Below are 13,959 nucleotides of genomic sequence, written 5' to 3'. Positions count from 1 at the left end.
ATATAGTAAATGCACATAGGTGTCAATTAGTCTGGCGTATGCTCTTCACTGTAATTTTTTTAAAGCATGAATTGTTTGAAATATAATTAAAAAAATAGTTATTTTATAACTTAAATTGAAAAAAAAAATTATTTAAATTTATTTCAAAAGTTATCAAAGTTTTAAAAACAAAAATAAAAAAAGCACATCATCAATACAAATGTTAAAACGAAAGGTAAGCAACCAAAGAGATAGAACACACATTCTTAAAGAAGCCCCCACCCTTAATAAAGTCTTTAAAGAGATTTTTTATTTTTGAGAAATACTTATCCTATCTTATAGGATACATTCTACAAATTTGAAAATTCAAAAAATATTCTTATTTTATCTAAAGGTATATTTTTAGATGGATCTTTAATCACACCACTTTCGTATTCCAGTTAAATTCTCTATTTTTGTCAAAACTTATTGAAGAGATATGTTTCCTTATAATATTTGGAGTGTATCAGTAGATGCATCTCAATAAAATCTTTTGAGTTCATTTTAAACTATTGGAAGCGTGTAAATTACACATGACAGAAGATATTTTGGAGATACATCTTTGAAAACTCCTAAATGCATTTTAGACAGCAACTTTTTCTTAGAAAGCAAGATATCATATAATGGGAGAACTAATGGTTCTCCAACCCGATTACAAAAGAGAAACGGGTAAACCCCCACAAAAGGAAAATTACTAACCAATTACATTACGAGAGAGAGTAAAACGGATCCATGCAAAACTCATAAAAAGAATAATTGGGACAATAATTTTCCCGCAATAGGACCATCTCAACACCAACATTTTAAAATATATAATTTATTATCTATTACTACCTTCGTCCCTAAATATAAGACCTCGTAGATAAAATTATGCTAATTAAGAAAATTGGTTAGAGTATTAAATTCATTGATTATTTGTACAATTTTACATATTTATTTTTGGGAGAGAAATATAATTGTATGTATTTATTATTGAATGCAGAAGATGTGATATAATTAGGGGTGTATTTAGAAAAAATGACTAATGCACTTTAAAAGTTGAAGAGGATCGTTTAAAAAAGGACAAAAAAAAAATTCAAGAGGGTCTTATAATTAGGGACAGAGATAGTAAATTTTAGCTTGTTTCAAACACTTCATAAATATTTTTAAACTTGGTAGTAAATATATATTACAGGTTGACTTATAAGATATATGGTTGTCACTGAGAGTGTAAAAATAATTTACACGGTAAGTATATATCCCCTTTTCTCTTTCTTTATCCTAAGAAATTATGTTTGATGTAGTCTATAGTCCTTGAATGTTTGTAGCTCTCTTGTAACTCTTTAACACACACTCGTAGCCAATTAACACATACATTAATTTTGCATTTTTGAATATTCTCTAACGTTAATACTGGTGTAGTAGGCAATACAAAAATGGAAAGTTTACATATGCTGGAATGTATTTTATTGTCTATATCAAACAATGAGCTCCGTGAGTCACTACTGCAAAATGAAAAATTTCACTTCAAATTCTTCTGTCATTTCAAATTTTAAATTTGGTTCCATTATACACATTATATGTTGGGCTATTTTTAAGAAGCTGGAAATTGATCCAAATGAGAAGAAACCACTACAAGAAAATAATAGATCAGCTACCAAATTTTACTACAAATTATTTTTATAGTTGATTTCAAGTTAAAAAACATCTATTTAACTCTAGTTACATAAACAAAAATAGAAATATTAAATATTATACGGTGATTTCTTAAAATGTAGTATTCTTTTAAAAATATATATTATTTTAATAAAAAAACTGTTATCATAGAAAAAACTCACGAAACCCTTTTCCCCAAATCACTTCTTCAAAATCATTTTTCCTTCACAGATGAAAAATCTCCATCAAAATCACTTTTCTTGAAATCACTTTTCTCCATCGAAACAGTTGTTTCTCCGATCCAAATCACCACTTCTCCGTCATCGAAACTGCGGCTTCTCCTTCATCAATCGAAATCACCGCCTTCATCGCCTCTTGTCGCAAATGTGAGGATAAGTCTCCGATCGGAATCCCTGCTTCTCTATCATACAGCTGCTGCAACTTTCTCTTCGAAAATCGCTTCTTCAACTGAGAGTTTTGTGTCTTGCATCTGAAGGTTAGTTTTGACTTTTGTGTCTATGGAATATTCAGCTTCGCTTTCAATTGCTGGGAGTGAAGATCCATAATAACATGTTTGGTTATACGTTATTTGATTTTGAGTTAAGTGATTATGTTAAGTTGATTCTCATTAAAAGTGAATTGAAAAGTGATTTATATGTGCAACCAAATATAAATTCTACTGTGGCGAAAATTGATTTTGATATAAGTGATTTTTGTTAGAATGAGTTTAAAGTGGAGTGTAAAAATCACTTTGAGAGGCAAAAGCTACAAATTATTGCTTTAAAATAGAATTAATTCTAGAAGCAAAATAAATTCTTAACAAGAGCTACTGAACCTATCAAAATCAGTCTGCAGTCTTTAGAATTAATCACTTTTCGATCTCTCAAAATTGGATGTGAAGATGCATTGCTTGCTCATTTAGGTGTTTGTATCATCAACATGCTGAAATGTATATATTCTATTGTTAAAACTTGATTTCAAGTGTTAAAACTTGCTTTCAAGTGATTAATTCTTAAGCCTAACCTTTGTTGTTCTCCTAGGTAGTGTCATTGTACCGTGGCCTTTCACCAACAATTCTGGCATTATTTCCAAATTGGACAGTAAGTTTCTCTTACCTTTGCCTTTTTAACTATGTCTTTGAGTTGTGATTGTTGGTTGTTGTATTTCTATTCTAATTTTTTTATTGTTAAAAATTATTAAATAGAGTGTCGCGCATTCGAACTTTTGTAGTGAGAGATAGCGTTCATGTTAGCGTGTCCTGGGGTCATTTATAAAAGTTTTAAAGTTATTTGTTTCCTGATTATTTGTTTTAGGTTTTCTAACTTGATGACAATACTGATTTTGACAGTACTTGATTTTGAAAGTTACTTCAATTAATAAGTGAATATGTGAAATTAAAATGAGAACATTAAAGAAAGAGATGAGTTGTGAATCGTGATATAACGTTATTACAAATGTATTATTATAAGTGTTCCATTGTGCTGTGTGTATTCCTAGATATAACTTTTGAGGTCAAACAACAACTAGCTTGATGTTTAGTCATTGATTATAACTACTGATTCTTGTAGTTTATTCTTCTGAATTCAACTCTATGTATGATTTTGAAATGATTGTTCATTTGAGTTGTGTAGTGTTTGCATGGTTTAGGATGTGGTGTTTGGTTACACCACCAATAATAATAGTATGAAGAATGTTTTTACAAAGATTTCCATGATTCTAATGAAGAATAATAGAAGTGTTTAGAAATAATTAGAGTTTGTGTGTATAGATGATGATTTTGCTGGTGTGTTTGATATTGACTTATGAGAATCAAAGCTATGTTTGTGAATATATATAGATGATTTTTAGTAGGTGGAGTGTGAAGGTTAAAAACGTGTGGAATGAATTGAAAGTGATAATGAAGAATGACACAGATACAAACTATTAATGCAACTGCAAAAAAATGATTAATTGAATATAGGTATAAAATCTTATCTAGTTGAAAATTTTGCATTACTTAATAATTCAGAATGTTGAAGCTTAATTACTTGAACGTGCAAGTAAAACTAGTGTCTAAATCTTATCCTTCCTGCTAAATAACATGAACAAAAAATTCGGATAAAACGTAGGTTTCTTTTTCTTTTTCTCATAAATTTGATTGTTATTATTTATAAGAAAATATATAGAGTTAACACGCGCTCTTAGAGAAGGAATTGTTTGAACATCAAGTTAGTGAGTTAATTAAGCTGTTTAATATCTAGTTGCCACTTTTAGTGTTATTAAGCTTTGAATATCCCTCATATATCATTAGTCCAAGCAACCATCAACTTTAAGATGTGTAGTTAGAAAAAGAATGCTTGCGAATCTTAAGCCAAAATTCTAGGCCAATAACTAGTGTATTTATTTTGAACACTAATCATCTAATTAAGTACAAATTTATTCAGTTGAATGATACTTTGTAGGTTTCTCTTCTACTAGATTTTACTTATGCTCCCATTTGGAGAGCTACTGATTTTTTGTTTATGTTATTTTCAGCATGTTTAAATATTGTTCAAATTTTTATTAACTTAGCAGACATAATCTTAAGAATCAAAAGTTAAAAATATGCTCTTTGTAAAATGAGTTTGGAAAATAGTTTAAATGTTTGTACTTAGATGCTTATATTCTTGTATATTTTTCTATTTACTTGAGGATTTGATCCTCTTAGTAAACATTTGATGGGAAAATGATACGAAATGCAAAAGATTGTTTGACTTTATCTCACAGATAGCTCCTTGTAATCATGAGACCCGATCGAAGTTGGATGGGGCGAAGAAAGAACAATAATGGCCAAGTAACTGAAGAATTTAAGAATGGAGTTGATGAATTGATTGAGGTTTCTAAAAGACACCCAAGAGTTGTTGATGTATTAGGTCGTATTTTTTGTCCATGTTCTAAATGCAAGAATTGTGTTAGGGAACAAACATTTTGGGTGGAGAAACATTTGTATGAATATGGATTTATGGAAGATTATTTAAATTGGACCGTTCACGGTGAGGATCAATGGGGGAATAGTAGTTCAACAGATTGGGAGACTAGGAACCCATATGTGGATATGGTTATAGATGGCATTGATTATGATGATCTTTCAGAGGATCAATATTTGGAAGAGGATCCTAATCCGTCAGCATTGAAATTGTATACCTTGCTAAGAGACGCTGATGAACCATTATGGGATGGGTGCCAAAGGCACACAAAGTTGTCAGCTGTAACACAACTTTTGAATTTAAAGTCTGAGTATAATATGAGTGAGAGTTGTTATGATCGGATGATTTCAATAATTAAAAGCATGCTTCCAGAGACAGAAAAGTTACCTGAAAATTTCTATAGATCTAAGAAAATGGTTGCTGACTTGGCATTAGGATATGAGAAAATAGATGCATGTCCGAACCATTGCATGTTGTATGATAAAGAAAACAAAGACCCAAAAATTTGCTCTGCTTGCTTAGTATGCGGGCACCCACGGTTTAAACCGAAAGTTGGGTGTTTAATAAAGGAAAAAGATGTACCTTTCTCTGTGTTAAGATATTTCCCTATTATTCCTAGACTCCAACGTCTATATATGTCAAAATATACTGCTCAATATATGTGTTGGCATGCAGATGGAGTGCGTCATGATAAAACATTAATTACACATCCTGCTGATGCTATTGCTTGGAAACAATTTGATGCCACTTATCCTGGGTTTGCAGAAGAGCCTCGAAATAGCTATGTTTGTGAATATATATAGTTTAAATGTGTATCTTTTTAGTATGGAATGGATCTTCAAATTGTTTATGCTGGACTGTACTTTGTTTTTTTGAAGTTCTCTTATATTATGTATGTTCATTCGTGAGTTCTTATATGACCCTTATTTGCAAGGTCTAGCTGGTGCTGATGAATACCATGCTTATAATGATGGTGAAGAAAATGACGGTGAAGAAGAAGAGAGGCAGCTCGTTCAAGAGAGAAAAAATCAACAACAATCACTCAAACAAGGAACTAATGCAAATAATGCAAGAAAATTTAATGGAGGAACTTATGGAGTTTCAAACAGTGAGAATATGTGTGGCTCTACTTTTGATCCTTTCCCACACTCTTCTGAACCAGTTGCTAACAACTCAACTTCAATACCCTCAAGTGAAGGATCTCATGATAGGAGAAAAATTATATTTGTTGAGGCAGTCTCTAACCCGTAAGATTCTCATGAGTTATAAATACTTTGTTGTTAGATGTTGATTTAATTCTTGTAGGGTGAGTTAGTCAACTAGAGTAACAATGATTATTTAATTCTAATACATTAGTTTAGTTAATCAAATGAGTTTATATCTCACTTGCAGGAGGAGGTTTGTTCCTCAAAACGTTACTCGTGATATTATTTCTAGGGTGATCACAAGGATGCCTATTCCAGCTGAAAAGTGGAAAAATTATCCGATTGAAGCAAAGGATGAGTTATTTAAGGATTTTATGGTAAGTATTTATAATTTATAGCATTATACTTTCTAATTATAGATAAGATTCTTTGTACTTATATTATAATAATGGTGTAGGATAAATATAAATTCACATCCGATTATGATCGTAATATGGCAAGAACTGTATGGGAAAGAACATGCTTGGATCGGTATCCCGATCACTTAAAAAATGCAAGAAAAATAGCTTTACGAGAAGTGAACTCAACAAATTTGGTCGACACTAAGGGTCATGGTCCGAAAGGAATGAAGGCAGAGGTATGGGACGGTTTGGTTGACATTTGGTTGAAACCAGAGTGGAAGAAGAAATCCGATGCAAATCGTTGTAACAAGGCTGCCTTACCTGATGCGGTGTTGCACACAGGAGGTTCAATAAACTTAGGTGAACATAAGAAAAGGATGGTAAGTTCTGATGAGATTTTATGAGCTTATTGTTTGGGGCTGACTTGCACTTTATTATAGTTAAAATGATCAAATGGTTCTGGTTCTGTTGTTTTCATTGTTTTTGCTCATAATTGCTTCTGGTTCTGTTTCTTTCATTATTTTTGCTTTAGTTTTCAATTAATTAGTGTGCTTTCTCAATAAAGATGCATATTGATTGTATCAAATGGTTATGGTTATGTTTCTTTCATTGTTTTTGCTCATAATTGCTTCTGGTTCTGTTTCTAATATTACGTCTACAAGATTGAAACTTATTTGTTAGGTGCTGTTAACTTTTCCATGAGCATCTATATAGAAATAAAGCATTTATTTCACTTTTGGCTGCTAATCATTGAACATCTTTGTTTACAATTTGTTATTGTTGTTTATTGTTGATTCTATAATATAAATTGTGGTTTATGAATACTTTTTAAATGTGAATTGCAGGAGGAGGAGTTGAAACATACAGTTTCGTTTAGAGACGTGTATGCTCGAGTTCATAAGAAAAAAGATGGAGAATATGTCTCTCAACGATCGAAGTTATTTGTTGTAAGTTATTAAAATTTAAAAATTAAATGTGTAATGTTTAACATGAATGTAGGTTACATAATTAACATATTCTTCGTATGTGTTTTTTAGGAGTCATATGACATGGCTATATTGGAAAAGTATGGAGAAGACTCTTCCACTCATCCGATGATTGATCCTAAAGTGTGGGTAAAAGTTTCTGGCCAGAAAAAGACAAGGCATACATTTATGGATCGTAGCTTAGATGTTAGAAGAACTATGTCTGCCCCATTTGTTGATGTCACTAGTCATTCCAGAACCATGGAGGAAGATATCAAGAAAGCTGTGGATAAGGCAATGACTTCTTTTGTTCAAACACAGTTGGCGCCAATGTTGGAGCCAATTCTTTCATTGATTCGATCCATGCCAAAAGCACCCATGCAAAGTGAAGTACCTGAAAAAACTCATGGAGACACAAGGTGAAAGAATGTTTTCCAATCTATTTTGGAAACCGGAGTTAATATGGAACCTGAGTTGTGATTTCTGAATTGGAAATAAAATAGAATATTATTGTAATGTATAATGTTTTAGTATTGTTAAATATATTAAAAAAATTGATTTTAGAATATTATTGTGATGCTTATTGTTTCAGTGTTGTTAAATATATTAAAAAATTAATGTTTTTTGGTTATTTAATGACTAGTGTATTTTTCATTTTAGTAATAAAGTAAAAATTATATTATATTTAATAATTTAATTAATTAATTTAAATAATTATAAAAGTATGAATTAGTCTAATTAAGATTTATTTAAAAAAGAAAATAAAAAATAGTTGTAAAATTGTTATAAATATTTAGCTTGAGATTTGTTATGATATTTTCGTAGTTACACTGTAGCTGTTTAGTTGGGAAGTATAAATTCAACTTCGAAATTTTGCTACTATTTTGTCGTGGTTTAGCTAGGAATAATTTAATATTAGTTTGAATTTTACTAGAAATTTTTTGCCAAGATAATTAGCCACTCAATTCATGCTAGGGCATATATTGTAGTTAATCCCCAACAAATCCCCAACTATTTTTGTTTGATAGAGATTAGCTACGAATTAGCTAGTGTATTTATCCTAGCTAATTTAAGATTTTCTTGTTGTGAACCATATCATAAATATAATAATTATGCTATGATATTTTTGATCTAAGTTGCATCTTATAAGCATCTTATATGCTCACATATGATAAACTCACATACAATAACGAAGAGCATATAGATTATTTGGTAGTTGGTACTTTAAGCTCACATATGAAAAAGCAAGAAAACATATAGATATAATAATTATATCATAAAAGAAAACACCATATAAATAATGAACCTAATGCATTTTTACATGAGAGCATATGAAAAACCAAATCAATCTTTAATCATGTTTCATATAAACAATATGCAAATTCAAATCAATCTTTAATCATTTTTACAAGTCCTAATGAAGTCACTTAATGCTCTCTTCAATAAGTAACATAAAATTCTACTATCAATATACACTAATTTAGTAAGAGACATTACTACTCCTTCTAAATCTTATTGAACTGTGTATATAATATTAGCTGCAAAAACCATTTTATGTAATTAATTCTATTGTCTATAAAGTACATTAGGTCACTTGCATTTAAGATTACATGGATTTACATTTGTTAAAAGGCTATGAATAAAGGTTAAAAAGTAGTGTACTTGTAATCAGGGCCGATCCAATCAACGCAGAAGTTCCGTTCTACTTTAAAAAAATGGGCCCAAATTTAAATATAATTATAATAATTAAAATAGACACATAAAAATTACATTTATGTATTAATTAATAATGTATTTAATTCTGTAAAAAAAATGTATTTAATTATAATTATTTTGAGCTTTGATCTATCTCAATATTTATATGTATTGAGTTTTTATTATAGTATTTTTTGATTTATTAAATTTTTATTATAACATTTTATTTATTTCAATAATATTTATGAAAAAAATTGGACCTTTTAAAAATTTGGGGCCTCCTAAAATTGCACTTCCTCCACATGCACACAGGGTCGGCCCTGCTTGTAATCATCACCCTTCAACCTGTATCTCTCCAACTCTACAAACCTACTTTATGATTAGCACATGACAAGTGATTCACATTGGTAGCATAACACATTAGTAAATATATAGAAAACCAGCAGAATACACAAGAGGACCAGTATGAGTCCATCAAATAGCTTGCTAAAATTTACTGCAATAAGGTTGTTAGATGTAATGAGTTTATTGATTGCACCGCCTATGGAACAAAGTGTATATATATTGGTTAATCACCTATTTCTGTTCCAACTAAACTGGTTAGGTTAGGACTATAATTTCCTAGCTTACTATCAGTCATTAGTCAAGTTTGCACAGACTGTGCAGTACCTATTTTTAAAGGGATGTTGACAGTTGCTTTATTCAAGCATGGCCTGCAACTGACATTCTTGCAGGGTAATAGTCATAAAATAATGCACAGCAGTCTATAACACTACAACCATTATGAAAAATATGCTTTATTAAAGATATGGTTTATCATACTCGAAAAAAATAAGTATCAACTGGTTTGAAAATTAATAAAAAAAAACTCCAAAAAACACTCAAATGAATTTAAAAAGGGATTAGTTTTTTAAGATAGCACTGGAGTATAATTATAAACAAAAGAGAAATAGCACTGGAATGCAAGTGTCACTTATTATTAAAAAGAGATAATTAATTTTTCTAAAATTTGATATAACATCTCACCTTTATAATAGTTGGAATCATCTACAATTTGGTGTTTTAACTTATGATATTAGATCTTCGAAGATATTGGATATATAAATGGTCAAGTTGAAAAATAAATTCTAAACAGTGAACCAACACTGCAACATTGGTTAAAGAGGTTGGTCTGTCTAACATTTATCAAGTTGTGTAAGCATTGGAATTCAATTATCACTTATATCAAAAAGAAACTATACATATAAGATTGCAGTAGATAGAAGTTCCTTGCATAAAGTTCCTTCAACAATAGTCTAAAGATTGTATATCACACTAAGATGTATTTTCACATGTTTTTAACGGCCTAACAGCAGGTCAGTTAGAAGTAGTTTTCCTAGTTTGAACATAAAATTATGAAGTGGGACATGAAACTTACAAATCATGATAATCTCCACTTCCGGGGGGGAGAAAATTTGCAGAACACGACTCTGATGTATTGTTTTCTGTTGCACTGTTGAGTTGGATCAAATAATACATCGACTCTGCAAGAATAAAACAACTTCCTTAAACTCATTTATATATATATATATATATATATATATATATATATATATATATATATATATATATATATATATATATATAGGGAGAGGATCATTTGACACCGGTGTCAAAGTATGAATTTTGACACCGAATCCTACCCCTTTATTCTTAACAATTCAAAGGTTATGATACATTCACTTATAACTAACCCATGAGGTTTTTAAGGAAATATATCCTAACCTTTGAATTGTTAAGAATAAAGGGGTAGGATTTGGTGTCAAAATTAATACTTTAACACCGGTGTCAAATGATCCCTTCTCATATATATATATATATATATATATATATATATATATATATATATATATATATATATATATATATATATATATATAGATAGATATTATAGCAAGATTAACCTTTATAAACAAAAATAAAAAAGGCTCAACTTATCAGCTTGTGAATTGTAAAGCAAAAAAGAGTTGCAGAAACCTTCCTCAAACATGCACTAACCTTCTGTTGTTACTGATAATGATGATGACTTCATAGAATTTATACCACTTCTCATTATAGGATTGATAGGATTTTAAAGATCCAAGCTGTAAAATCATTAACAAAGCAAAGCTAAACTCCATGTTCGAAAAATGAAAATAAAAAACAGAAACCAAGCCAAAGCTCTTGTTAACATCGATGTTGGAATAAGACGAAAATAAATATCTAAAATCCAAACCATAAAATTATCAAAGAAAACAACGCTAAGCTCCATGTATGGAAAAAAATTAAAAACAACATACATAAAGCTAAGAGTGTTCAACAACCATTTAAAGTTTAAAGTAGAGCTATTGACTAGTCATTAAATCAGATATCACCCCAAAACCGCAAATCTCCATGGATCGTGATCTGGAAAAAAAACAGGAAGGAAGATGAAAGTCAATAAACAATACATTGCGACGTGAAGAACAAAATAGAATCTTCCTTAAAGGATAGAAATCAGTTCGGAGAAAATAGAATCTTCATCCTCTTGAATGGATTCGGAAGAATGAGAAGAGAGTTGTGAGATTTATGGATTAGTTATAAACAGCACTATATCAGTCATTTGACAAATCAATATAAAAAACAATCGTTCAACAAAATGAACACTATAAAATACAGTCCTGAAACAATCATCTAAACTTTATAAAAATCCAAACTTTATGTGTTTTGAACATCATTAGATCATCTAAACTTTGTGTGTTTGTGAAGAACACTATAAAAATGATAACTTTAACATCATTCAACATAATCAGTAGTAAGAGAACTATAAAAATCAGTACTTCATGTGTTTTCAATATGAATACCAGCATCAAAACTTATTTCCTCATGGATTCGTAAAAAGAAATGTTATAAAAGTCAAAAGTGAAACAGAAATGTGAAGATAACATGAAGAAGAAGAAGAGAGAAGGGTTCAACGGACCTGTATTACCTGTGGATTGCGCAGAGCTGTGATGAAGAAATCGGCGAATGGAAATGAGAGAGAAGGATGAATGCAGAATGAATGTAAAGGAGAGAATGAGAGGAAAATATTGAAATTTGGTGAACCTGTTGCTACCGTGTAAAAGGCTTTATTAAAGTTCAGTATTACACAATGGTTTAATTGTTGTTAGCCAAAAAGCAATAGCAAAATTGAGAAAAGGATGCCACTTGGAATAATAGGTACATTTGATTGGTCTAATAGAAGTTTGATTTAACAAATTACTAAAATGGGCATATCTTAGTGCAAATTAAAAAAAGCAAAAGAGCAATTAAGGGAGTTAATTAATAGGCATACTATAATCTTAGTTAGATAGTTGATATAGATTTATCAAAAAATATTTGAATGTAGATTTTACATTTTTAAGATTAGCTTATATACCTAAGATTTGAATTTTAAAAGTTGCTATAAAGTGATGAAAATAGTATTGATTATTACTCTGAATCTTGTTAAAGTTATTGAATAGTAATTATTTCTCATAAGACTTTATATCTTTAATAAAACTTAACTAAACTATTAAATAAAAAAATTAGGTCATTAATGAATAAAAAAAGATTAACTACATATCTTAATTACGGGCTCTAAAAGTACATTTTTTTCTTCAAAATAATCATTTTTCCAACTTAATTTTCAAAAAATCATTTTTTTCAAATATAAACCAAATTATTCATGTTTCAAACAAAATATAATTTCACTAAGTAACATACACCAATCAATTGACGCATATGTGCATTTGCAACATGCATGCATGTGTCAATTTCATTTTTTCTATATGCAAGTGGTAATTGGTGTGACACATGCATATAGCAAATGCATATAGGTGTCAATTGGTTTGACACATGTATATAATAAATACACATATGTGCCAATTAGTCTAGCGTATGCTCTTTACTGTAATTTTTTTAAAGCATGAATTGTTTGATATATAATTAAAAAAATAGTTATTTTATAACTTAGATTGAAAAAGAAAATTATTTAAAATTTTTTCAAAAGTTATGAAAGTTTAAAAACAAAAATAAAAAAAAGCACATCATTAATACAAAAGTTAAAACGGAAGATAAGCAACCAAAGAGATAGAACACACATTCTTAAAGAAGTCCCCACCCTTAATAAAGCCTTTAAAGAATTTTTTATTTTTGAGAAATACTTATCCTATCTTATAGGATATGCTCTACAAATTTAAAAATTCAAAAAATATTCTTATTTTGTCTAAAGATATATTTTTAGATGCATCTTTAATCACACCACTTTCGTATTCCAGTTAAACACTCTATTTTTGTAAAACTTCTTCAAGAGATGTGTTTCCTTATAATAATTGGGGTGTATCATTAGATACATCTCAATAAAACCTTTTGAGTTCATTTTAAACTATTGGAAGCGTGTAAATTACACATGACAGAAGATATTTCGGAGATGCATCTTTGAAAACCCTTAAACGCATTTTAGACATCAACATTTTTTTTAGAAAGCAAGATATCATATAAAGGGAGAACTAAGGGTTCTCCAACCCGATTACAAAAGATAAATGGGTAAACCCCCACAAAAGGAAAATTACTAACCAATTACATTACGAGAGATAGTACAACGGATCCATGCAAAACTCATAAAAGGAATAATTGGGATGAGTAATTTTCCCGCAATACGACCATCTCCACACCAACATCTTTATATTCCAAATGGTGTTATTCACATTCCAAGCCTCTTTACGAAAACACACACAATTCCTAACCAACCAAAGGCACCAAGTTGTAGCAAACCAAACTATATCCAATTTTTTATCCAACACCTTTTTACTATGAAAGAAAAAGTGCCAATTAATAAAATTTGATAAACACTCTTCTTTAAAAAATACCCCTTTACCCACCCAATAACTGAATAATATAATTACACAATCCATGGTATGATCACACCTGATCAACACTACAGTAATGCATTCCATCTACCCAACGGACCAACCTTAGACACATTTTTCCATTTGAGTGATAAAATAATACTTACACTTTTCACCAACTGTTTCCTTCAAGAAACTCAATAATCATATTCCTATACCATTGAATTTCAACTATCTGACTCCTCTCAAGTCACACCAGCAATTATCCAACCCGTTACATTTCGCTTACG

General features: G+C 29.9%; 1 protein-coding gene across 1 annotated transcript; it reads left to right on the top strand.

Annotated features, from left to right (window-relative positions):
• Window positions 1-1,433: 1,433 nt before the first annotated feature.
• Window positions 1,434-7,705, top strand: LOC131613779 (uncharacterized). The gene is made up of 8 exons (XM_058885421.1): window positions 1,434-1,491; window positions 2,051-2,149; window positions 2,694-2,753; window positions 5,533-5,845; window positions 5,991-6,120; window positions 6,201-6,524; window positions 6,990-7,091; window positions 7,182-7,705. The coding sequence occupies exons 1-8, from the start codon at window positions 1,434-1,436 to the stop codon at window positions 7,530-7,532; spliced, it is 1,437 nt and encodes a 478-aa protein (XP_058741404.1). The 3' UTR covers window positions 7,533-7,705.
• The last annotated feature ends 6,254 nt before the right edge of the window (window positions 7,706-13,959 follow it).

The sequence above is a fragment of the Vicia villosa genome, linkage group LG6, assembly GCF_029867415.1.
Source record: "Vicia villosa cultivar HV-30 ecotype Madison, WI linkage group LG6, Vvil1.0, whole genome shotgun sequence".
NCBI lineage: Eukaryota > Viridiplantae > Streptophyta > Magnoliopsida > Fabales > Fabaceae > Vicia > Vicia villosa.
The sequence above is the reverse complement of the archived record's forward strand: the minus strand, read 5'-3'. Positions and strand labels throughout refer to the sequence as shown.